Source organism: Phoca vitulina, unplaced genomic scaffold, assembly GCF_004348235.1.
Source record: "Phoca vitulina isolate PV1807 unplaced genomic scaffold, GSC_HSeal_1.0 scaffold47, whole genome shotgun sequence".
Lineage (NCBI taxonomy): Eukaryota > Metazoa > Chordata > Mammalia > Carnivora > Phocidae > Phoca > Phoca vitulina.
In genome coordinates, this window is record NW_022589750.1 from 5,893,348 (window position 1) to 5,918,858 (window position 25,511).

Here is a 25,511-nt window from a genome sequence, read left to right on the forward strand (position 1 = left end):
GGGCTCGAACTCATGACCCCGAGATCGGGTCGCAAGCACCCCCCGACTGAGCCAGCCAGACTAAAATGACAGACTCTTAATATTTATAGATCTAATGCTGATGAAACATTCTTCTTCCAAGACTCTTTCATATTCTTGCAGTATTCTCCCAGATAACTACTGAAGATTCATTTTCCTAAATAGTTTTTTGGGGGTGGGGGGGCAAATCCCTTGTGATTTTGATCAGAGTACATGGCTTCCTGAGGTTTACTCCCCTGCTGGCCTGCTTTAACTAGGAACGATTCTTCCATATGGTCAAACAGCATACAAGCTCTCTCCCGAGACTTCTGCCCCGTTGGTGTGAGTCCAGATCTGGTAGACTGGCTAACTGTTGCGTCTTTCAGATGGGACCAGCCCTTTCTGGTCCTATTACTTGTTCCCACACTAGTCCGGGCCCGTCCCTGCACCCCTGGCTCTGGCACCGACTTTCCACAGGGTTCCTCAAGCATTCCTTCCAGTCCACCCTGCACATGCCTACCTCCCTGGCTTCTCTTCCTACAGAGCCTCTCTTTCAGGAACCAACAATGGCATTTCTTTGCCCAGTTAAGGCAGGCTAGCTTTACAGACGCTCTGCGTCTCTTTCAAGGTAAGATCTAAGGGGACCATGTCAGCAGGTGGGTTGAAGGAGGAGGGAAAGAAAAAAAAAAAAAAAGAATGAGTGGGGATATGTGAGCTATAGATCACAAATCTATCATCATATATATCACTATATATCACATATAAAATCCCTCTGCCACGGAGCATATGGGAAATCCCTTCCACTCAACTTTGCTGGGAACCTAATCTATTAAAACAAAAACCCTACTGCAACAACCTCTAAAGCAGCGTTTTCAAACTTTTGTCTGCCACCCACAGCAAGAAATATGTTTATACTGAAATACAGAACACACATATTTATAGCAAAAATTTCCTGAAATGCTACCTACCCTGACATTTGAGATTTTCTACCTGCATTCTGGTATTTTCTATTCGGTCTTACCATTGCAATTTTTTAAATGCTTGCTGCAACCTAGAAGATGATTTCACAATACACTGATTAGTCATGAAACACAGTTTGAAAAATACTGCTCCAAAGGAATCCTTGTGAAATAGTCTTATGATAAATATATCGGTTAGAATTAAAATCCTACGTTTCATTTGATGCTTGCTGTCTCTGTAGTGTATTAGCAGAGGATAATAATTAATTCGATTCCACTGGGGAGAAAGAATGACTTGTCATGCAACTGTCATCCCTGGCCCTTTTCTTCCTTCACAGTTCTGGGACCTTTGGTCTACAGAGAAGCGGGGGTGTGGAGGTGAGCATGACAGGTAGGTGTTACGTGACTGCAATGTTTTAAACAGAGTGCAGCGAACAAAGGGTGATTGCTACATTACAACAGAACAAGGTCACATAGCTCTTCCTCTCCAGCCTTAAAATACATGACTTATAGGAAGTGTCTGTCCTTGCTGTTTAGTGAAAGTTAGGTGCTCAGAGTTTAAACATGTTTTTCCGTTTGTTTTGTCTTAATTAGTATTCATTTCACTAGAACCAGAATAAAGAAAGAAAGAAGGAAAACGACAGAGTCAGGAAGTGCAGTAATTGCTGTTATGTCACCTTTTTTGTAGTGGATTCGATTCATATCTGTATTGGTAGCCACCTGTCCTAATCTTAACTCTGTCTGAGAAAGCAAGCTGTCACGGCAGACAAGACTGAAGCAGCAGGTCCAATGTGTGGTCTCTGTTCCTTGATGACATATATATGTATCGACAGCCCCGAACCAGAGATGGGGAGACCCAGCGTCAGCACTCCTACTGGACTGACCAGATCATGGCCCGTTACAGACAAGGTCATAGACATCAGGTCCTAGTACCTCCCCCACCACTTCCAATTTAATGACAGGAGGTCAGAAATGGCTCAGGCCCAATGAAAGATCACTCACCTATGCAGGTGGGTCTTGGGATCTTCTCGCCAACAGGAAGGTGCAGTCCCACCAGCTCTTCCCCATATTCTGTTGAATTAGTCAGATCAGACTTGGAACCGGAAATGCCTGGCACGCAGAGAGATAACAGGAAGCCTAGATAAATGGGGAGAACTGGGGACCAAGCTGTGTCCTTCAAAAGTACAATCTGACTGTGAAAGGGAAATATGAAGGATCTGGGGCACCTGGGCGGCTCAGTCGGTTACGCGTCTGCCTTCAGCTCAGGTTACGATCTCGGGGTCCTGGGATCCAGCCCCGCATGGGGCTCCCTGCTCAACGGGGAGTCTGCTTCTCCCCTTGCTTGTGCACTCTCTCTCTCCCCGCCTCTCAAATAAATAAATACAATCTTTAACAACAACAACAAAAAAGGCAACTTATCTTAGGCTATTGGGAGCTTCCAAGACCCCAGTAACTCACAAGATGACTAAGATACATGGTGAAGGTCACAAAAAGGAAAAGTCTGGACAGGTGACCAGAGGGCTTCCATACCCCCTGGCAGGTGCAAGGCCCGGTGATTGGGCCCCACCAATGGCTGGTTGGGACAGTGTGGTTTAGTGACACGGAGTGTGGACTCAGTCAGCCACACTGAGTTCTGTCCTAACTCAGCACTTACGACCTACGTAACAGTGAGCACATGGCTGGATCTGACACTCACCCTGGTCATCTCCAACACAGGAAGACCCTCACCTATCTCGTAGATTTAGGGAGTGACTACATGGAATGCAGCCATGACAGTTCCGGGTACACGGAATCCTTCCAGTACAAGGAAGCTCTCACTAAAATGCTATCTCCAGCCCCCAGCCGCGCCCCTCATGCCCTGCCTGACCCAGGCGACATCAAGTGGAGCAGCTGTCTCTAACGGGACACGGGAAATGTTTAACACCTCCGCCCGTCAGACTAGCGCACGCCCTCACCTCCTGAGACCATTTTCCCGTAGGTCTCCAGCATGAGATCCCAGTACTGCTCCTTCTGAGTGGAATCCAGGTGCCTCCACTGCTCCTGGAAAACACACAATGCCATGACACCGCTGCGGGTCTGTGAACCAAGGAGAGGCCAAAGGGGAAAACCACAGTCTCCACGTCACTATCTCCTGCCCTGGTTAGAAACCATTTAGGTTTTAAAGTTCTGGATTTTTTTTTTCCAGTTGCACATATTTAAGAGTGAAGGACACAGAGAGAAGGCAGAGGCCTTTGCTACACTGTCCTTTACATTTTTCTTTTTTTAACTCAGTGCTTATAATAGAGATCTTTGAATGGTAAGAGCCTGATAGTCCCAATATTTCATTAAAATCTGGAAATTCAAGAGGAAAAAGAAATTAAAAGGGAAGGTGTTGGAAATGCAAGCGCAAATCAGCAAAAAGGTGGCAAGAGCCCACGATGAAGTCAACTGCGTTGTCTCCCTGACACAGACCGGTGGATTCAGAGCAGAGACAGAGACTGCTTCCGTGCACACTTGGAAACCCTCCGGCAGTTCTGAGTTTAAGGTCTAACGTTAGACCAGTTTCCCTCCCACTTAGTGGAAAATCAATGGATTCTCTGGAGCCAGGTGCGCCTCAATTATTCCCCAAAACAAGCCCTTCTTTTCCTAGGAAACTGGAGACTAGAGACTCAAAACTGGGAACGCTGCCAGCCTGGAGTCTCCTGTGAATTCAAATTCCAGTCTTCCCACCGAGGAGCTGGCTGTTAGAGACTCAGTCTGTACGACGGCGGGATTCATAAACAGCACAGCCCTTGGGGTCAGACACACGGGTTTCGAGTCCCAGATTTGCCACTGCTACCTGTGTGATCTTAAGTTACATAACCTTTGAGTCTCCGTCCTCACTTGATTAGAGTACGAAACTCAAAAGCTAACAAATAATGCGTCACTTGTTTTCACAGCACGATGTAGTCTTCATTCGTAGCACTCATCAGTTTATCAAATATTGACATGTATGTGTGTGTACACACACACACGCGTGCATCCGCACAAGTCTCTAAGAGCTGCCCCTACTAGCATGTGAGCCACATGAGAAAAGGACTCCCCACTGTACTTTCTCAGTCCCCACGACGATGCCCAGAACACAGCAGGCACTCGATGTATGTCGTCCGGCAGAAATAAAGCGCTCGGCAAGTAACTCCTCAGGAAGGGATACGTTTATCACTGTTACTATCTTACAAGTGGTCTACAGGATACTCGGTCTCCCAGACTGCCCACCAAGGGTCTGCAGAGAGAATTAAGGCGTTCTGTACACTTTCCGGAACCTCAAAGCCAATAGCCATCCATTATTATCACAAATAGCTAGCTACGGGGAGCAAAACTAAGGAGGACGAATAAGAAAATGAGATCGTCCTACGACACAGGTACACCCAGGGAAGCCATTCTCAGTCCTAAATCAAGTCTGCCCCCCAGCACACCAAAGGGAAGCAGAAGACCTGAAAAAGCATGAAGACACCAAAAGTCTGCAATGAGCAGATACTAAGCAAAAATTTTAAAAAGCAAAAGATGGCTGGATTTTTTTTTAAGATAAAATGTGAAAAGTGGGGGTGCCTGGGTGGCTCAGTTAGTTAAGTGTCCGACACTTGATTTTAGCTCAGGTCATGATCTCGGGGTCCAAGATCGGACCCGTGTGGGGCTCTGCTTGAGATTCTTTCCCCTTCTGCTCCTCCCCCTGCTCACGCGCTAGCTCTCCCTCTCTAAAATAAATAAAATCTTTAAAAAAAAAAAAGCGAAAAGTGACAAATATATGTTACCATATACTTAAGTATTAACCATAACCACATTTTTTAAAGATTTTTATTTATTTACTTGTCAGAGAGAGAGAGAGCACAAGCAGGGGGAGCGGCAGGCAGAGGGAGATGCAGGCTCCCCACTGAGCAGGGAGCCCGATGTGGGACTCAATCCCAGGACCCCGAGATCATGACCTGAGCCGAAGGCAGATGCTTAACCGACTGAGCCACCCAGGCATCTCTATAACCACATTTTTAATTTGAATTTTAATTTAGAATTTTTGACTGTTAAAGGAATTCATAGAGTTATGGGCTTATTTTGTTAATCTGTGAGTGAAGCTACCTTAACAACCTCCTGAAAATAACCGGTGTGCTGAATACGGGACCCCTCAGTCTTTTCGATCAGAAGACACAGACCCTTGCTTCAGCAGTCCCAGAGAGAGTAACGGGCATGTCGAGCACAGGAATGACTGCTCCGATGCCCGGCCTGCTGGATACACAGCCGGTTCCGTGGACACCGGAACGGGAGCTCCCAAGGACAGTACAAGGCAACGGAGAGTGCGGCCACCAAAATCCCCAAGGTCCGTAATCAGCTCATTCAAAACTCAGAAAAGACGCTTCAGGAGGGCTCTAAACAGCCACACACTCACTCAAGGAACTGCCAAGAAGCTAGGGATGTGTGAATAAAGCCCTCACTCTACAGGCAAGACGCAACTGCACCCATCTTGCCTTTTCCTCATTTTTATAAGAAGAGAAAAAAAAATCTCAATTCCTATTCCAGAAGGACAGAACTATGGACTCTGATAAAAAAAGTTATCTTGATTTTGTATGGAGACAGCACCACCTTGTGGGTCCATGAGACACTGCACAACTGACTTGCAGGGTTCTCTGCACCCTGTTCCTTTCCTGAAGGCTGAAAACAGGAATGTGAGTAGACGCATCCCCAAGTCTATTTATGTGAGGCTCTAACTCAGTCGGTGTTCCTAACAATGCAGGACCACTGTGTAGGGATGCTACTTCCTTATTCTGGCATTATTCACGAAGCTCCTGACCTATCAAAGAGATCAGAGGGAGTGATTACATCTATTTTAGTATCTCCTTCACTTCACAAAGCATCCATTAAATATCAAGGTCCTTCTGATGTAAATAGCTTTTGTTAGGGTTTGGAGCAGGGATACTGGGACTGGATAAGAGTGACTTTTGTTTGGACTGAGTGGCTATTAATCAGTTGCCTGCTCAGTAACACACACACACACACACACACACACACACACCATGATGCTGAACATTTTTAGTCTTTTGAGCTATCCAAAACAAGTCATGGTTAATGTTGTTATGTTATGAATAGTTAATGCTTAATTCTACTGGTTAAAATATGTTCAGAAATTGTATAGACCTTTCATATGGATACTTTTCCTTACTACAGAGGCAACAATAATCCTCCATGTCTGCTTGAAATATTTCACAAAATACCCAAATCACTGTCACTACGAAACCTCCTAACAATTTGGTTTCTAGGTATCTGGAAAGTAGGAGGACAGGTATCCCTGAGACACTAAGAAGGTCTGTGCCTCTCCCGGCCCGTCCCATCCCTCTCCCCAGGGTAAACAGTGAAGTCGGCATTCTGGTTTCTCCATCTCTGAGCCTGGGAAGCTGAGGCTCATACCTGGCATAAGCATCACAACCAAGCACCACCTACTGGCTTCCCTACCTTGACCTTCACTCCAAGTACCTCAGGAGGCAAGTCCCAAGAAGGGTTACCCAAAGGTCTGAAACAATGCTTCGATCAAGGCGTACAGGTTCCAGAAAAACTTTATTTTTAATCAAACGCAACTTTTCTGAGTTGTTAATTTAACTACGTATTCAAAATAAACCTGTTCCCAAACTTGTTCACAGCCAAGATGGAGTAACAGAGACCACATTTACCTTCCCACCTGAAACAACTGAAAAAGAGAACAAAATATATGACACAATGGTTCGCAGACATCACCTGCTAGGCAGAGCAGAGCAGCGATCCCTGGAAATGAGGAAACAAATTAGGTGAGCCCTGCACTGGCCAGGGAGAGAGCACCCCAGGTGCGGGCAGAAAGAGCTCAGAGTTTGAGGCGGGGAAGGCAGTTATAGTCAGCAGGGCAGAAGACCAGAGTGGGGAGCCGAACAGAGAGCGAGCTCCAGAGACGTACAGGGGTCCCCCACAAGAAGCGGAGGAAACAGAGCTTACATGGTGTTGGAAATAGTTATTTTCCACCAGCCAGAGTGGAAACCTCGTACACCAGGCAGCATCAGGTGGAATACACGGAAGGTAGTGCCTCAGTAGTGGGAAAAGTGAGCCCAGACTAAAGACTTCTCTGGTGCCATAACACAAACCACGTCCAAGTAACTCAACCACATGCCAGAGCAAAACTCAACAACATTTAGAGGAATGTCGAAATACCCAGCACCCAACAAGGTAGAATGCACAACGTCCAATCAAAGGTTGCTGGGCACACAAAGTAGCAGGAAAACACCTCAAAATGAGATCAATCGATCCATCCAAACTGACTCAGAAATGACAGAGGTGATAGATTAGTGGACAAGGACATTAACACAGATGGCATGGCCACATCCTGTACGTTCAAGAAAGTGTAGGAAAGACCCAATATGTTAAGTATAGACATGAAAAATATAACGAAGCCCCAGTTCAAATTTCTAGAGATGAAAACTATACTGGATGGGATTAACAATGGATTAGACTCTGTGGAAGAGAAGATCAGTGAACCTGAAGACACATAAACAGAAACCATCCAAAATGAAACAGATTTTTTTTAAAAAAAGAGAGAGAAGAGCATCAATAATCTCTGGGACAACCTCAAGAGATCTAACATATGTCCGCACGTTATCATCATATACAGCCCATGCGGGTGTTATTCTCAAAGTCTGCGAAGAAGTGGAGAAAGAAGGGAGATAGAAAACAGCTGAAGAAATACTGGCCAAAATTCTTCCGAATTTGTTGGAAACTATAAACCCACAGATCCAAGAATCCCAAAGAATCCCAAGCACAAGAAACATGAAGAAAATGACTCCCAGGTCCATCACAGTCCAACTGTTAAAAACCACTGAGAAAATATTCAAAGAAACAAGAAAAGTACATTACATGCAGAAAAACAAAGGGAAGAGTACAGATGGCATGATTCCATTTTATATACAATTCTAGAAAATGCAAACTAATGTATGGTGACAGAAAGCAGCTCAGTGGTGGCCTCGGGATCTCAGGATTAAGGGAGCGTAGGGGACAGGAGGGAGGGATCACAAAAGGGCAAAAGGAAACCTTTGGGCGTAACAAGTATGTTTATCATCCTGATTGTGGTCATGGTTTCACACATGTGTGTATATATCAAAAACGTACCAAACTGTACACTTGAAATATGGTCAGTTCGCTGTTTGTCAATTATGCCTCTGTGAAGTTGGGGGAGGCCACCTGACCCACATTAGATAGAAGCATACAAAATCTCAGACTGACTCCTATCGGGCGAGGCCTAGACCAGAAAATCAGAGTCTTTTCTCAGCATAACCCAAGGAACAGGAAAGGGAGAAACAAGAGGGCCACTTCTTCCAGGACCCAGATTCCATTATCCACTAAACATTCTGCCTCAAGGGAAATGCTGAGACTCAGGTTTCATTCCATGTGTATTGTTCTTATTGTCCTTGCTAGGCGGTCCTCTCTCCTCCGCTTCTGAGAACGTGTCCCCTTTCCATCCTCCTGACTGCCAGCTGACACCCTCGAGCCCGGCTCTGGGGTGAGAGAGGCAGGGAAGCCAGCTCACCGGAGGTGCTGCTTGGAGAAAGGAGGCTCCGAAGTCCTGGTCTCTGATGAGCCTTTCCTCCGGTGGGCCGGGAGGTGGGGTAGCAGCCATCACTGAAGAGAGGAACAGAAAGTCTGAAGACTCTAGATGTCGTCGCAAACCACTCCCCGGAGGGTACAGATGAAAACTGTCCCAAATGAGAACCGATGCCTGTCCCACCGTCCATGATGTCAAGACTCGTGTTTACCTCCCTAACAAACTCCAACTTCCCACAACCTTCCAAACAGCCTCACCCGTATTTTCCCCCTCCTTCCTTTCCCCTTCCTCAGAACCAACATTCAAATGGTCTGGCCCAGTCATAAAGGAGATTCACAGACTGAATCTCCACATCAGAGGGATTCAGTAGGTCTACGCTGTTTCCAAACTTTCCGGAGATACCCTCACCTGAGCAGCATATCATTTTCAACTCACTCTGAGGCCTACTAACCACAATCCCCAAAACTCCCCAAGAAAGCACCACACACCACGAGTGACTGCCCCTCACCTAATTCTTGTTCCATGTCAGACTCCTCTTTCACTGGATGGCTCGGAGGCTCCAGAGGCCTGCAGGGTGAGTCCTGAAGTCCCAGCTCCTGAGGCCCCACTTCAGAATGGCGTTCTACTTCCCCCACTTGGCAGCTTGCAGATTCCATCTTCTCTGACAAGATTTCCTGTCCTAGAACCTGGATGCTGATCTAGAGACCACATATTACTAATTACCGAAAGGTCCAGACTGAGGGGTTCTGAAAGAAATAAAGGTAACGCTCTATAACAGATAATAAGGCAGTCCTTAGGGACATGGAGTAGGGAAAACCAGCTTCTCTGTCTAGACCAGCAGGAACCTGTGAGGAAAACATCCTGAGGGGCCAAAAGCTGAGGCCTGAATCGGGCCTGGGAGACCCTGAACATGCCATTAATAATGTGTTTCTACTGGACAGTCTCCACCAATTAAAACTCAGGTATCCTTTGAATAATTTCTCAAAGACTTTAGTAGAAAGATGGAATGGGACAAGAGACTTTATCTTCTATTTGTAATGACGAGAAAGTGTTGAGTCAGAGAGCCTCAGAATTAGGGGAGATATATGGGATATACTGATGCAGTACAGTAAGAAATATGTATTTAGTCTTTGTCCCAGGTTCCTGGCAGAGTCCCTAAAACCCTTGGAACTGCCTAAATGACAGGAGTGAGGAGCATATGCCATCATGAGCTCCTTTCAACCGTACCTGAGTTTATGCTAAGAAAGTGACGCTCGGTGGGCCCCGAGGTAGCTTCAGGATGGAGGCTGGTCACCACAGGACCCAACCAGGCAACCAGGGGACTGAACTTGCAGCCCCAACCCTCAACCCAAGGAAGGGAGATGGGCTGGAGATGTTCAGTCACCAATGGCCAATGATTATCGTGCCTAAGTAATGAAACCTCCCTAAAATCCACTAAACAATGGGGTTCAGGGAGCTCCTGAGCTGGTGGCCACACAGAAGTGCTGGGAGGATGGCAGGCCCAGAGACGCCATGGAAGTCTCCTCCTAGGAGTCATTCTAGTAAATTAACTACCCCGAGGAGGAGGTTGTGGGAACCTCCAAACGTACAGCCCATCAGTCGTAAGTATAGCTGGCCTGGGTGACTTGTGCTTGGTGTCTGAAATGGGAGCGGCCTGACGAGACTGACCCTTATCGCACTGGGTCTGCCAACCCCAGAATATTAGTGTCAGATCTGAACTGAACTGTAAGACACCTCGCTGGTAGCAGTGAATTGGAGAACTGGTTGTTAGCACTGAGGGTCAGGAAAAAGACAAACACACCCGGTAAAGGCCCCAGAGGAGCCCTGTGCGTCATTGGCAGCTTCGACCCTCTGCTTACCCACTGCCACAGTCTCTGGGGGTTTCCCTTCAAGCTCTCCACAAGGGTCACGGCCTCCTCCCCGCTGCCGGGGCACTGTTTCCGCACCCACATCTGGATCTCCCCAGGCAGGATGGTCAGGAACTGCTCCAACATGAGGATCTCTAGGATCTGCTCCTTTGTGTGAACCTCTGGCCGCAGCCACTGGAAACAGAGCTTCCGCAGTTGTCTCAGCGTCTCGTGGGGCCCAGACATCACCTGGTAACGAAACTGCCTGAAAAGCTGGCGTGCGGCCTCGGGGTTAGAGAGCTCCCCTCGAGAGGCAGCATCTGGTCCTAAGAATGGGGCGTCCTCGGCCTTCGCCAGCCGCGGTGGCAGGACCAGGGCCTGCCCCAGCTCGACAGGCATCCTCTGGCTTGGCAAGTCCTTTTTTAGGTGAAGTGTTTCCGGGGCGGAGCTGTCACTGGGGAGGACCAAGGCTTCACGGAGGCTCTCACAGGGGCCCTAGAGAGGGAACGAGAGCCAGGGCTGTGCAAAGGGACACGTGATCGGGGAGACCGAACGCACACCCCCCACATGAGAAAGATTATAACCTTGACCAAGCAAATCGCTAATACTGTATCTAAGCTGGCATCATCACCCTGAGCGTTTTACAATATTCCCTCTCAGTCTCCAAATGTGCAAGCCAAGTAGAAAAATGAAATGCACCACGTGAAGCATTTTTGCTACTGGTTTCCTAGCAAACGGCTCTTCTGGACACTTCCTTATCTGCATCCGTACGTCTGCAGACCAAAAAGTAAAGCTGAACGAAGACATCAATGCCCTAGAAATAAAGGCTAATGTTGAAATAATCTGATGCTTCTGTAATAAATAGGAGGTTGAAGAGAACAAATTCATTTTTCCCCAAAAGATGCAATGAAATTTCTAGGTGATCTCTTTTGAGTGCCACATGGAAAACTGGACTATTTGGGAACTTAGGAAAACCTGTCAGAACTGAAATTTTCAACCCTGGGCTTAAAGAAGACTTAGAACAAACAACAGCTACCTCAAAAACATTCCTATGGCCTTGAACTAAGTGAGCACTATTTTATGGCAACTGGTATAAAAATTTAGAAGACAGTAACTAAGACAGTGAAAAGAAAAATATTAAATGACAAAGTTAGTATTTAGAAATGTTTAAAGAATCATGTACTATTTCGAGTTAACTTTCTTGCATAAGATCCTAATATTGGATCATTAGGTCAATCCTTGAATGTTATTAAATGGCTACAGGTCTGGGACGCCTGGGTGGCTCAGTCGGTTAAGCGGCTACCTTCAGCTCGGGTCATGATCCCAGGGTCCTGGGATCGAGTCCCACATCGGGCTCCCTGCTCAGCAGGGAGTCTGCTTCTCCCTCTGCCTCTGCCCCTCCCCCTGCTTGTACTCTCTCTCTCTCTCTCTCTAGCAAATAAATAAATAAAATCTTTAAAAAATTAAAAAAAAAAAAAAGCTACAGGTCATCATTTCTCTGTAACACTAACTGCGACAATAAAAACAAAACAAACAAGCAAACACACCCAATCACTAATCTGTCTGGCTTAATCAGAGATCAGTATAACACTCCAGCTTTTAAAAGTTGCTTTTGGGGGGGATTGGTGGGGAGATGGGGTAACTGGGTGATAAGTATTAAGGAGAGCACGTGATGTAATGAGCACTGGGAGTCACATACAACTGATGAATCACTGCACTCTACCTCTGAAACTAATAATACACTATATGTTAATTAATTGAATTAAAAAAAAAAATACAAAGAAAAAATAAAAACTGCTTTTTCCGGGGTACCTTGGTGGCTCACTGGTTAACCATCCAACTCTTGGTTTTAGCTCAGGTCATGATCTTAGGGTCATAAGATCGAGCCCCATGTCAGGCTCTGTGCTCAGCATGGAATCTGTTTGGGATTCTCTCTCTCCCTCTCCCTCTGCCCCTCCCCAGCCCACTGGCTCCCATACTCTCTCTCTAAAATAAATACATGGTAAATAAATAAATAAATAAAAGCTGCTTTTTCCTTGAGGTATAATAAGGAATGTCTTCATCCCTAGCACTTCAAACAATTTATCCCATATCAGAAGATCACTTAAAAACTAAAAAGAAAAGAAGAAAATGTTTCAAGCAAAAAAAGAAGGAGTGAGGTAAGAGGGATTAACCCAATGTTACATGTTTCTCATGCAGACCTCGGTGCATTTATTTTTTGTTCAAAAAGAAACCCACGTGTTTCATTCATATATTCATACAGAAACCAGGGTGTTACAATGACGTATATTATGTGCTCAGTAAATAACATGTTTGGGGAATTCAGTTTCTGGCCATGGCAGAGTAACTGGCAGTACACACTGTCCCACCCACTGTAAACAACTACAGAACTGGAGAAAACTTGTAAGACAACTGTTTTCAAGCACTAGACAACAGGCAGACAAGAATGAAATCCCCAAGGGAAGAAAAACTCTTGAGGTGAGACCCACGATCATCCTGGCTTTCTGCATGGGGACAATTTCCCCAACAACAGTGCAGGAAGCTGCAGCTCACACAGAGTTCAGTGGTCTCACCAAACTGAGGAGGTAGAGATCAGAACTTGGAGCTGCTTTTGTATCTGGATTCTCAAGAACAGCTCAGTGGGGAGAATGGAGCTGTGACCGGGGTGGGGGTGGGGGGGTTGGTCAGGCAGAAGTCTATGTGGGGTTTCCCTGTGAGCCAAGGGTTGGACTGCACATGAGCAGGGTGAAACTATGCAAGGTTTAACAGAGAGCGGTTGCAACCGGGTTAGGAGCAAAAGAAATACAAGTGCCAGTCAGTGATGAGAGATATTGGAGTTTTTGACCACTGACAATGGAGAGACCTCATTAATACCCAAAGCATCTTGAGATACTGGAAAGGCCGCATGTTGGGAGTAAAGACCATATCCTAGAATAAGACCTACTCTAAACCTGCCCTAGGTTTAGAGCCTAAAGCCAAGCCTCAACGAGATCCGCAGAGGAAACCCAGTCTACTAGTCTAGTTTGATCAAGTTAGAAGGCTTCAGGATCCACTGTGGGCTTTCCAGAGATCTGTCCTAACAAGGTATAAAACCAAGCTACTTCAGGGCGCCTGGGTGGCTCAGTCAGTTGGGCATCTGCCTTCAGCTCAGGTCCTGATCCTGGGGTCTTGGGATCGGGGCCCACATCCGGCTCCCTGTTCAGTGGGGAGCCTGCTTCTCCCTCTCCCTCTGCTGCTCCCCCTGCTTGTGCGCTCTTGCTCTCTGTCAAATAAATAAAATCTTTGAAAAAAAAAGTTGGGCGCCTGGGTGGCTCAATCGTTAAGCATCTGCCTTCAGCTCAGGTCATGATCCCAGGGTCCTGGGATCGAGCCCCGCATCGGGCTTCCCGCTCTGCGGGAAGCCTGCTTCTCCCTCTCCCACTCCCCCGCTGTGTTCCCTCTCTCGCTGTGTCTCTCTCTGTCAAATAAATAAAATCTTTAAAAAATAAAAAAATAAAGCTAATTCAAGTCAAAGGTGATCAGTGAGTAACTCAACTGCCTGCTAGAACAAAACTCAATACTCTTCAGAGGAAGATTAACAGAATCCTTAGCATCTACAATGTGCCATCCATAATATCTAAGATGTAACCCAAAATTATTTAATTTAAAAACATGAAAATATGACTTAAAAGTCATGGAAAAAATATTCAAGAGAAACCAACCCAAAGATGGTCCAAGGACTGCAATAAAAATATAGTCATAATGAGAGAAGAGATAGGGACTTTCTACAGAGAAACAGAAATTATAAAAAGAACCAAATGCAAATTCTAGAAAAAAAAGAACCACCAACCCGGATTTCCACATCCAGTAAAAACATCTTTCAAAAATCAGAATTAAAATAAAGACATCTGCTTTTAGAATGTGTTCAAAATTGAGGCGCCTGGGTGGCTCAGTCAGTTAGCATCAGACTCTTGATCTCAGGTCAGGTCTTGATCTCAGGGTCATAAGCTCAGGCCCTGTGCTGGCTTCCACGCTGGGTGTGGAGTCTACTTTAAAAAAAAAAAAGGGGGGGGGCACCTGGGTGGCTCAGTCGTTAAGCGTCTGCCTTCGGCTCAGGTCATGATCCCAGGGTCCTGGGATCAAGCCCCACATCGGGTTCCCTGCTCAGCAGGAGGCCTGCTTCTCCCTCTCCCACTCCCCCTGCTTGTGTTCCGTCTCTCGCTGTGTCTCTCCCTGTCAAATAAATAAAATCTTTAAAAAAAAAAAAAGTGTTCAAACTGAAGCAGCCATCAACTAAACAGAAACTGCTATACACATTATATATGAAACCAGTAGTTACCACAAATCAAAAACCTGTAATAGATACACACACAAAAAAGAGACAGGAATCCAAGTATAACACTAAAGAAAGCTATCAAAGCACAAGGGAAGAGAGCAAGAGAAGACAGGAACAGAGGAGAACTACAAAATAACAAGAAAATAATTAACAAAATAGCAACAAATACATTAACTATCAACAATTCCTTTAAATGGTCTAAATGCTCCAATCAAAAGACATAGGGTAACTGAATGAATAAAAAAAAAGACTCATCTCTATGCTGCCTGTAAGAGATTCACTTCAGACCTAAAGACACATATAGACTGAAAGTGAAGGGATGAAAAAACATATACCATGCAAATAGAATTGAAGGGAAAAAAAGCCAGGTTAGGGCGCCTGGGTGGCTCAGTTGGTTAAGCTTCTCCCTCTCCCTCTGCCCCTCCTGCTGATCGTGCTCTCTCGCTCTCTCTCAAATAAACAAAATCTTTAAAAAAAAAACCCAGGGTAGCAATAATTATATCAGACAATAGACTTTAAAACAAAGACTGTAACAAGAGACAAAGAAGGGCAATATATAATGATAAAGGGATCAATACAATAAGAGGATGTAACAATTGTAAATATTTATGCACCCAACACAGGAGCACCTAAATACATAAAGCAAATATTAACAGATATAAAGGAAGAAACTGACAGTCATACCACAATAATAGGGGACTTTAACACTCTATTTACATCAATGGATAGATCATCCAGAAAGAAAATCAACAAAGAAACTGGCTTTGAACAACATACTAGGCCAGATGGAACTAAGAGATATATACAGAACATTCCATTCAAAAACAGCAGGATACATTCTTTTCAATTCATTCTCCAGGACATATCACATGTTAGGCCACAAAACAAGCCTCAATAAATTTAAGATGACTGAAATCATATCCTGCATCTTCTCCAACCACAACAGTATGAAACTAGAAATCAATTACAATAAAATATCCGAAGAGAACACAAACACATGGAGGCTAAACAACATATTAAACAACCAATAGGTCAACCAAGAAATCAAAGAGGAAATCCAAAAATACATGGAGACAAATGAAAATGAAAATACAATGGACCAAAATCTTTGGGATGTAGCAAAAGCAGTTCTTAAGAAGGAAGTTATAGCAATACAGTCCTACTATAAGAAAAATCTCAAATAAACAACCTACCTTACACCTAAAGTAGTTAGAAAAAGAACAAACAAAACCCAAAACCAGTGGAAGAAAGGAAATAATAAAGATTAGAGCAGAAATAAGCAAAACAGAAACTAAAAACAAACAAACAATAGTACACATCAATGAAATCAGGAGCTGGTCCTTTGAAAAAATCAACAAAATTGATAAACCTTGGGGTACCTGGGTGGCTCAGTCAGTTACATGTCCGATTCTTGGTTTTGGCTCAGGTCATGAACTCATGGGTCCTGAGATCAAGCCCTGTGTTGAGCTCCACACTCAGTGGGGAGTTTACTGGAGATTCTCTCCCTCTGTCCCTCCCCCCACTCATGCTTGTGCGCACTCTCTCTCTCTGAAATAAATAAATCTTTTTTAAAAATTGATAAACCTTGGGGCACCTCGGTGGCTCAGTCGGTTAAGTGGCTGGCTTCAGCTCGGGTCATGATCCCGGGGTCCTGGGATCGAGCCCTGCATCAGGCTCCCTGCTCAGCAGAGAGCCTGCTTCTCCCTCCCCCTCTGCCTGCTGCTCTGCCTACTTGTGCTCTCTCTATCTCTCTGTAAAACAAATAGAATCTTTAAAAAAAAAAATTGATAAACCTTTAGCCAGATTCATAAATGAGAGAGAAAGGGAGAGAGAGAGGACTCAAATAAGTAAAATCAGAAATGAAAGAAGAAAAATAACTCAAGTCACAGAAACACAAAAGATTACAAAAGAGTATTATGAAAAAGTATATACCAACAAACTTGACAACCTAGAAAAAAATGGATAAATTCCTATAAACCTACACTCTTCCAAAACTGATTCAGAAATAGAAAATTGGAATGAACCAAGAACTAGTCATGAAATTGAATGAGTAATCAAAACACTCCCAACAAAGTCCAGCACCAAATGGCTTCACAGGCAAATTCTAGCAAACATTTAAAAAAGAGTTGATAAATATTCTTCTCAAACTATTCCAAAACATGAAAGAGGAAGGAAAACTTCCAAATTCATTCTACAGGGCCAGCATTATCCTAATAGAAAATCAGACAGAGACACTACAAAAAAAGAAAACTATAGGCCAATCTCTCTCCTGAACATAGATGCAAAAATCCTCAACAAAGTATTTGCAAACCAAATTCAACAATACATTAAAAAAAATCATTCACCTCAATCAAGCGGTTCAATATTCTTAAAAGAATGTAACACATCGGGCGCCTGGGTGGCTCAGTTGGTTAAGCGACTGCCTTCGGCTCAGGTCATGATCCTGGAGTCCCTGGATCGAGTCCCGCATCGGGCTCCCTGCTCGGCAGGGAGTCTGCTTCTCCCTCTGACCCTCCCGACCCTCCCCCCTCTCATGTGCTCTCTCTCTGTCTCTCTCTCTCAAATAAATAAATAAATAAAATCTTTAAAAAAAAAAAAAGAATGTAACACATCACATTTAACAAGGGAAGAAAAACCCATATGATCATCTCAATAGATGTGCAAAAAGCATTTGACAAAATACATCCATTTATGATAAAAACTCTCAACAAAGTGGACTTAGAGGAAACATACCTTAAAAAAAAAAAAAAAAAAAAAGGCCACATATGAAAAGCCTGCATCTAACATCATACTCAGTGGAGAAAAACTGAAAGATTTTCCTCTAAGATCAGGAACAAGACAAGGATGTCCACTCACCCTTTTTTTTTAATTTTAAAAAAGATGTTTATTTAAATTATAGCTAATTAACATATAGTGTAATATTGGTTTCAGGAGTAGAATTTAGTGATTCATCCCTTACATGTAACACCCAATTGCTCATCACAAGAAGTCCCTCCTTAATGCCCATCACCCATTTAGCTCATCCCCCACCACTTCCCCTCCAGCAACCCTCAGTTTGTTCTCTATAGTTAACAGTCTCTTATGGTTTGCCTCCCTCCCCTTTTTTCCCCTTCTCGTATGTTCATCTGTTTTGTTTCTTAAATTCCACATATGAGTGAAATCATATAGTATTTGTCTTTGACTTATTTCACTTAGCATAATACACTCTAGCTCTGCCCACGTCATTGCAAATGTCAAGATTTCATTCTTTTTTTAATTTAATTTTATTACGTTATGTTAGTCACCATACAGTACATCGTTAGTTTTTGATGTAGTGTTCCATGATTCATTGTTTGCGTGTAACACCCAGTGCTCATTGCAGTACATGCCCTCCTTAATACTCACTCCTTTTATTCAACATTGTACTGGAAATCTTAGCTGTACCAATCAGACCAAGAAAAAGGAATAAAAAGCATTCGAACTGGTAAGGAAGAAGTAAAACTGTCACTATTTGCAGGTGACATGGGTATACATAGAAAACCTAAAGTCTCCATCAAAAAAACTATTAGAACTGATAAATGAATTCAGTAAAGTTGCAGGATACAAAATTAACACACAGAAAACTGCTGTGTTTCTATACACTAATCATGAAATAGCAGAAAGAGAAATTAAGAAAACAATCCCATTTACAACTGCATGTAAAAGAAAACACCTAGGAATAAATTTCACCAAGGAGATGAAGGACCTTACTCTGAAAACTGTAAGACATTGTTCAAAGAAACTGAAGCCAACACAAAGGAATGGAAAAATATACCACGCTCATGGACTGAAAGAATTAATATGTTTAAAAAGCCCATACTACCCAAAACAATCTACAGATTCAATGCAATCCCTATCAAAATACCAACAGTATTTTCCTAAAATAATCCTAAAATCTGCATGGAACCACAAAAGACAACAAATAGCCAAAGCAATCTTCAGAAAGAACAAAGCTAGAGTTATCTCCGTTCCAGGATTTCAAGATACTCTACAAAGCTATAGCAATTAGGACAGTATGGTACTGGCATAAAAACAGACACACGGATCAATGGAACATGATAGAGAGCCTAGAAATAAACCCACATCCATATGGTCAATTAATTTATTACAACAAAAGAGGCAAGAATATACAATGAGGAAAAGACAGTCTTTTCAATAAGTGGTGCTGGGAAAACTGGACAGCTACGTGCAAAAGAATGAAACTGGACCACTTTCTTACACCATACACAAAATTTACCTTAAAATAGATTAAAGACCTAAATGTGAGACCGGAAACTATAAATCTCCTAAAGGAAAACACAGGCAGTAATCTCTTGGACATCGCCCTTAGGAGCATATTTATAGATAGGTCTTCTCAGGCAAGGGAAACAAAAGCAAAAATAAGCCACTGGGACTACACCAAAATAAAAAGCTTTTGCACAGCAAAGGAAACCAACAACAAAACAAAAAGGCAACTTAGTGAATGGAAAAAGAAATGCACAAATGATATAACTAATAAGGGGTTAATATCCAAACTATACAAAGAACTTCTACAACTCAACACCAAAAAAACAAACAATCCAATTAAAAAATGGTCAGAAAACCTGAACAGAAAATTTTCCAAAGACCTACAGATGGCCAAGAGACACAGGAAGAGATGCTCAACATCATTAATCATCAGGAAAATGCAAAAAAAAACACAACGATACCTCAGAATGGTTAATATAAAAAATACAAGAAGTAACAAGTGTTGGCAAGGATGGAGAGAAAAGGGAACTCTCGTGCACTGTTGGTGGGAAGGTAAATTGGTGCAACCATTGTGGAAAACAGAAAAAATTGATTAGTAGAAATACCGGGGCACCTGGGTGGTTCAATCGGTTGAGTCAGCCTCTGGCTCGGGTCATGATCCCAGGGTCCTGGGATCGAGCCTCATGTCAGGCTCCCTGCCCAGCGGGGAGTCTGCTTCTCCCTCTACCCCTCCCCCTGGCTTGTGTTCTCTTGTGCTCTCTCGCTCGCTCACTCTCTCTCAAATGAATAAATCTTTTTTAAAAAATTAAAATTTAAAATTTAAGAAAATGTTTTAAAAGTAGTAGAAATACCATATGATCCAGTAATTGCACTACTGATATTTATACAAAAAAACAAAAACACTAATTTGAAAAGATAAATGCACCCCTATGTTTACTGCAGCATTTGCAATAGCCAAGATATGGAAGCAAACCAAGTGTCCATTGATAGATGAATGGATAAAGATACAGTGTATATATACAATGGAGTATTACTTAGGCATAAAAAAGAATGAAATCTTACCATTTGTGACAACATGGATGGGCCTAGAGGACACTATGCTAAGTGAAATAAGTCTGACAGAGAGAGAAAAATACCTTATGATTTCACTTATTTGTAGAATATGAAAAGAAAACAAACAAATGAATAAACAACAAACCAGACTCTTAAATACAAAGAACTGATGTTTGCCAAAGGGGAGGGAGGTGGGGGTTATGAGCAAAATAAATAAAGGGGATTAAGAGATAAAAAACTTCCAGTTATAACAAGTTATACATTATAATCAAACAAATCACAGAGATCAAAAGCATAGAGAATATAGTCAATAATATTATAATAACGTTGCATGGTGACTACAGTTATTGTGATAAGCACCGAGTCATGTATAAAACTGTCAAATCAGTATGTTGTAAACCTGAAACTAATATCACATTGTATGTTAATTACATTTTAATAAAAAAATAAAGACATTTTTCAGATAAATAAGCTAGGAGAATTTTTCACCAGTGATTTTTTTTTTAAGATTTTATTTATTCATTTGAAAAACGGAGAGAGATAGTGAGAGAGAGCACGAGGGAGCGGGGGACGTGGGAAGAGAAGCAGGCCCCCCACTGAGCAGGGAGCCTGACACGGGGCTCGATCCCAGAACCGTGGGACAACCCGAGCCAAAGGCAGACGCTTAACTGACTGAGCCACCCAAGAGCCCCTCCACAGTGATTTGTACTATAAGAAATGCTAAAGGACACCTTTCCAGTTGAAGGGAAACTCAGATCTACAGAAAGAAATGAAGATCTCCAAAAATGGTAAATATATGGTGAATAAATATAGAAATACTATGCTTTTACTTCTCCTAACTTCCTTAAAAGGCAACTATTAAAAGCAAAAATAACCACAGTGTGTAAATAGATAATAAGTAAAAGTAAAAGATATAAAAACAGCACAAAGGAGTGAGTAAATGGAATTAATCGGTTGTTAGGTCATTACATTTATGAATCACTAAATGAGGAATAGGAAGTGGGAAGTGAGTGGTGCTACATGTCGGGTGACAAACTGCAAGTGTAAAGGTGTTAAATGAGAGGCAGGAATGAGAAATGTAAATTGTTTAGTACAAAGTGGTACAAATATTAAAGTAGACTCTAATAAGTTAAAGTAAACTCTGATAATTTAAAGATACATACTGGTAGCTGCAAAAATATTATACAAAGAAGTACAGCTAAAAACACCAATAAAGGATCCTAAAAAACACTCACTATCCCAGAATGCAGTAAGAGAATAAAAACCAGAAAGACCAAATGGAAAAAAAGACAATATGGTACACTAACACCCAACCATATAAGTAATCACATTAAATGTAAATGGGCTAAACATTTGAATTATAAGATTGCCAGATTTAGAAAAGTAAGACCCAATCACAGGGTGTCTACAAGAGATATTTAATACATAAAGACACAAAAGTTTGGAAACAAAACAATGGGGAAAGGACATCCTATGCAGACAGCAAGCATACAAAAGCTGGTATGGCCATATTTGTATTTGACCAAGAGACTTCAAGAAAAAAAAAGAGGAACACTTCATTATGATAAATGGGTCCAATCATTTAGAACACAAAACCCTAAACGTATATGCACCTACTATCAGGTCTAAAGGGACAAATCCTCATAGTTGATAGAACAAGACCAAAAAAAAAAAAAAAATCGGTAAGGCTACAGAAAATCTGAACACTATAAACCAACTCATTCTAATGGACATTCAGACTCAACAACTGCAGAATACACATTCATTTCAAGTTCATATGAAACATTCACCAAAGCAGACCATATGCATAAATAAGTTTCAAAAGACTGGAATCTCAAAATATATATGCTCTGACCACAGTGCAATGAGATTAGAAACCAGTAACAAAAAGATATCTAGAAAATGCCAATATATGGAAATTATTAAATAACTAATATAACCTATAGCCAAAGAAAAAATCACAATGGACATTAAAATGTTTTCTTTTCCTTTTTTTTCTAAGATTTTATTTATTTATTTGACAGAGAGAGAGAGCACAAAAAGAGGAGCAGCAGGGGGAGGGGGAGAAGCAGGCTGCCCCCGCTCACTCCCCACCCCCAGCAAGAAGCCGGACTTGGAGCTCCATCCCAGGACCCCAGGATCACGACCTGAGCAGAAGGCAGACACTTAACTGACTGAGCCACCCAGGTGCCCCGGAAATTAAAATGTTTTCAAATTGAATGATACTGAAAACACAGTATCAAAATTTAGAGGTAACCACTAAAGTTCTAGAGAAAATATGTAGTTTTGAATAAATATGTTAAAATATTGAATAAGGGGCACCTGGGTGGCTCAGTCAGTCAAGTGTCCTACTCTTGATCTCAGGGTTTTGAGTTCAAGCCCCGCGTCACTGACCACGGAGTCTACTTAAACAAATGGGGTGCCTGGGTGGTGAACTTGGCTGGGCAGCTGACTCTTGGTTTCGGCTCAGGTCATGATCTTGGGGTCCTGGGATCGGGCCCTGCTTCTGGCTCCAAGCACTCAGCGCGGGGTCCCTTTGGGGTTCTCTCTCCCTCTGCCCCTCCCACTCATGCTCTAAGATAAATAAATAAAAATCTTATAAATAAATATTAAATAAATGTTGAATAAATATAAAAGCATCCTTTATTACCTAAATCTATTTGGCTCCTGAGTTTCAAATAACAAGTAGAAAGATTTCCGATAGCAAGAGACTAATGGGTAGATTTATTCAAATTTATTTGCTTCCTGAATGAACATAGCTGTTTAGATACCATTCAGGGAAAATGACCTTTAGGGAAAACTAGAAAACTTATAAAATATTTAAATCTGATTTTAGTAATTATCTCCTAACAAAATGCAAGGAAAAATGCCTCAATTATTCCAAATTAAATTACTTTATAGAGGGTGTAGTTTATATTCCAGTGACTTCATGAGTATCTGCTCCTGTTACGAAAAACATTTCAAGTAATCCCAAACGTGTAGTTGTTATTAAAACTGTAACAAATTAGAGTGAACTTCAAATGTACAACTCAGGTAAGCACACTTACTATACCTATGCATACAGGTAGCCCTTTGTTGCGTACCTACTATTTTTTTTTTTTAAAGATTTTATTTATTTATTTATTTGAGAGAGAGAGTGAGAAACAGCATGAGAGGGGAGAGGGTCAGAGGGAGAAGCAGACTCTCCGATGAGCCGAGAGCCTGATGTGGGACTCGATCCCAGGACTCCGGGACCATGACCCGAGCTGAAGGCAGTCGCTTAACCAACTGAGCCACCCAGGCACCCCGCGTACCTACTATTGACAAACACTCTCCTTAAGCAAACTTTAGTCAAGCTCCGCAGCCCTCTTCCACTAGGCCTGGCCTTTCAGGTCTGTCCTTGACCCTTTTAGTCCCGTTTTAGCAAGAATCCTGCTGAGTCCAGTTTAGGGAAAGTCCCTCATCTTTGATAGGTGGTCAAATTCTACATCAACCATGGTATCTGACCAGCCCTGATATCTGATCAAATTCCTTATCACCCAGGCCTGTCTTCAGCAAAACTCCAGTCAAGTCGATTCAGCCAGAGCTCCCTTTACCCCGGACGTAAGTTACCTCTTAGTCATTTTCCATCCACGGACCCCTCCCACCCCCCACCGGGCTCCTTGGCTACAATTTCCACTCCTCCCTGTTGCAGAGCGTAGCCCAATTGCTCTCTGCTCCTGCAAAACCGCGTTGCAATAGCCCCCCTGAATAAACTCTGCCTTACCGTCTTTAACGAGCATGTGAGTAATTTTTTCTCCAACACTACGCAGCAGCTCCATATTAGGCCCTGTTCATGCCATTTCTAATCCTCACAATCCCCCTGCAAGGCAAGTATCAGAGTGGACTGATTAGAAACCTGGGAGGCTCAAAAGGGGCGGTCGAATTGGAAGCCACGAAGCTCCAAGCAAGGCCTGTGTTTTGGGGGGGAGAGCTGCCAACGTTGGGGGGTTTGGGGGGGGGGGTTTGGGGGCTGTCACAAACGCCCCCAGGGGCGTTGAGGTTGGGGGACGACCGGCATTTTGCGTCCCGGAGGCCGGGGCACCCACCCAGGTATCCTCCACTCTCGCTCCCCAACGCCCACAGCACCCCGGGGAGAGAGGCTCTCTCCCAGCCTCTGGGGGAAGGCAGAGAAAGCGGCCCAGTTTAGGTGCCGGTCCAGGGGCGTGGCCGGGGAGTCCAGGGTCCACGGGCTCAGCGGCGCAGCGCCAGCTCCGGACAGCGGCGTCTCCACTACCCCAGAGCCCCCTCGGCCCCGCCGCCCCTCCCCCGCACCCGCCGCGTCCCCGCGCCCTCCGAGACCGTCGGGCGCGCGTCCGCCGGCCCCGCCGCCGCTCCCGGGGGCCCCGCCGAGCCCCCGCGCGGAGACTGGCGGCGTCACGCCCGACCCCGGGCGGCCGCAGCCGGGCCCGCCCAGCCCGCGCGCGCTCACCTCGGCCCGCGACGCCGACTCCAGGCGCACTTCCTGGAGCTGGGCGACTGCGCGCGCCGCGGGCGCCGCGCGGGCGTCGGCGCGGCGGGCTGGGGGCGGGGCCGGAGCCGAGGCGCGGGCTCCGATTGGCCGCCCGCGTCGCCCCGCCCCTCTCGCGTCCTCCAGGCCCCGAGGCCGCTCCCGGTCGCCCGCAGCGGAAGCTTGGGTCATTCATTCCAGATTGGTGCATTTGCTCCTTCGCTTGTCACCAAGCGGTCTGTTAGCGAGTCCCTCCTCTGGGCCAGGCACTGGGCCAAGCGCTGCGACGGTCCACCAAGATAATCCCCTTGTCTGTCGCAGACCCTGTGTCAGCCCCACACCTTGGCGACTCTGCCAGTACCCCAAGTGCTCAGGCGGGGCGTCTGCTCGCTGCCCTTCCCCCCCTTTTTGGCCTCCCTGCAGCATTTGATTTACCCCGACCTCTCTCTGTCCTGCTGCTCCAGCTCACACCAACTCTGCATTTCCTTAACGCTCTCTTTCCACTTCCTTGTGTTGGAATTCAGCGAGGTGCTAGCTAACCTGCCCCACCTTCGCCTCCCTTCTGTCCTTCTGCCTGTCTTCCTCCTTCTGCCTCCCCCAGACTGCTTCAACATATTTGTCATCCTCGCTCTCCTCCGCCTTCCCTTTCCCGCAGGCCAGAAGTCGAGAAGCGCTATGATTTTGCCTCGTCTCTCCACCTCCCCCCTCTCCATTCTCCACCTCTTTTCCACATCCACGCTGCACTCGGCGGCAACAGTCGTTTTGTGATACTAAGCAGCGTTGGTACAAGTATCGGGTCCAAATTTGCGAGACCGGACTCCTGTGTGTATCCTATGTGCGTTCAGTCTTGGGCAATTGGCGAACTGGGGAGCATTCAGAAACAGAGTTGCAGTGTGGTGAGCTGCCCTGGCCCACGTTTAGAGAAATTGGAGACATCTCGTCTGAAGAAATAAGGCTTTGGAAGAGGGAGGAGGTGTGAATCATGCTATCTTTACAAATCTGAGAAACCAACCAGTGGAAAAGGGGATTTAACATGTTCTTCTAGGGGCGCCTGGGTGGCTCA

At 44.3% G+C, this 25,511-nt stretch overlaps 1 protein-coding gene across 5 annotated transcripts in view; it reads right to left on the reverse strand.

Annotated features, from left to right (window-relative positions):
* ZNF18 (zinc finger protein 18) overlaps window positions 1-24,505 on the reverse strand; it is a 28,483-nt gene extending 3,978 nt beyond the window's left edge. The window contains exons 1-7 of one of the 5 annotated variants that reach the window (XM_032431974.1): window positions 24,431-24,505; window positions 23,726-23,821; window positions 10,380-10,862; window positions 9,029-9,218; window positions 8,506-8,597; window positions 2,912-2,990; window positions 1,959-2,066 (exon numbers count right to left, since the gene is read on the reverse strand). In XM_032431974.1, coding sequence (XP_032287865.1) covers window positions 1,959-2,066; window positions 2,912-2,990; window positions 8,506-8,597; window positions 9,029-9,218; window positions 10,380-10,766 — 856 coding nt within the window. In that variant the 5' untranslated portion in view covers window positions 10,767-10,862; window positions 23,726-23,821; window positions 24,431-24,505. Of the gene's footprint in view, window positions 1-1,958; window positions 2,067-2,911; window positions 2,997-8,505; window positions 8,598-9,028; window positions 9,219-10,379; window positions 10,887-23,725; window positions 23,822-24,047; window positions 24,213-24,300; window positions 24,365-24,430 lie in introns of those variants that run through there. The other 4 variants (XM_032431969.1, XM_032431970.1, XM_032431972.1 and 1 more) reach the window with 4 other exon arrangements.
* Between the last annotated feature and the right edge of the window lie 1,006 nt (window positions 24,506-25,511).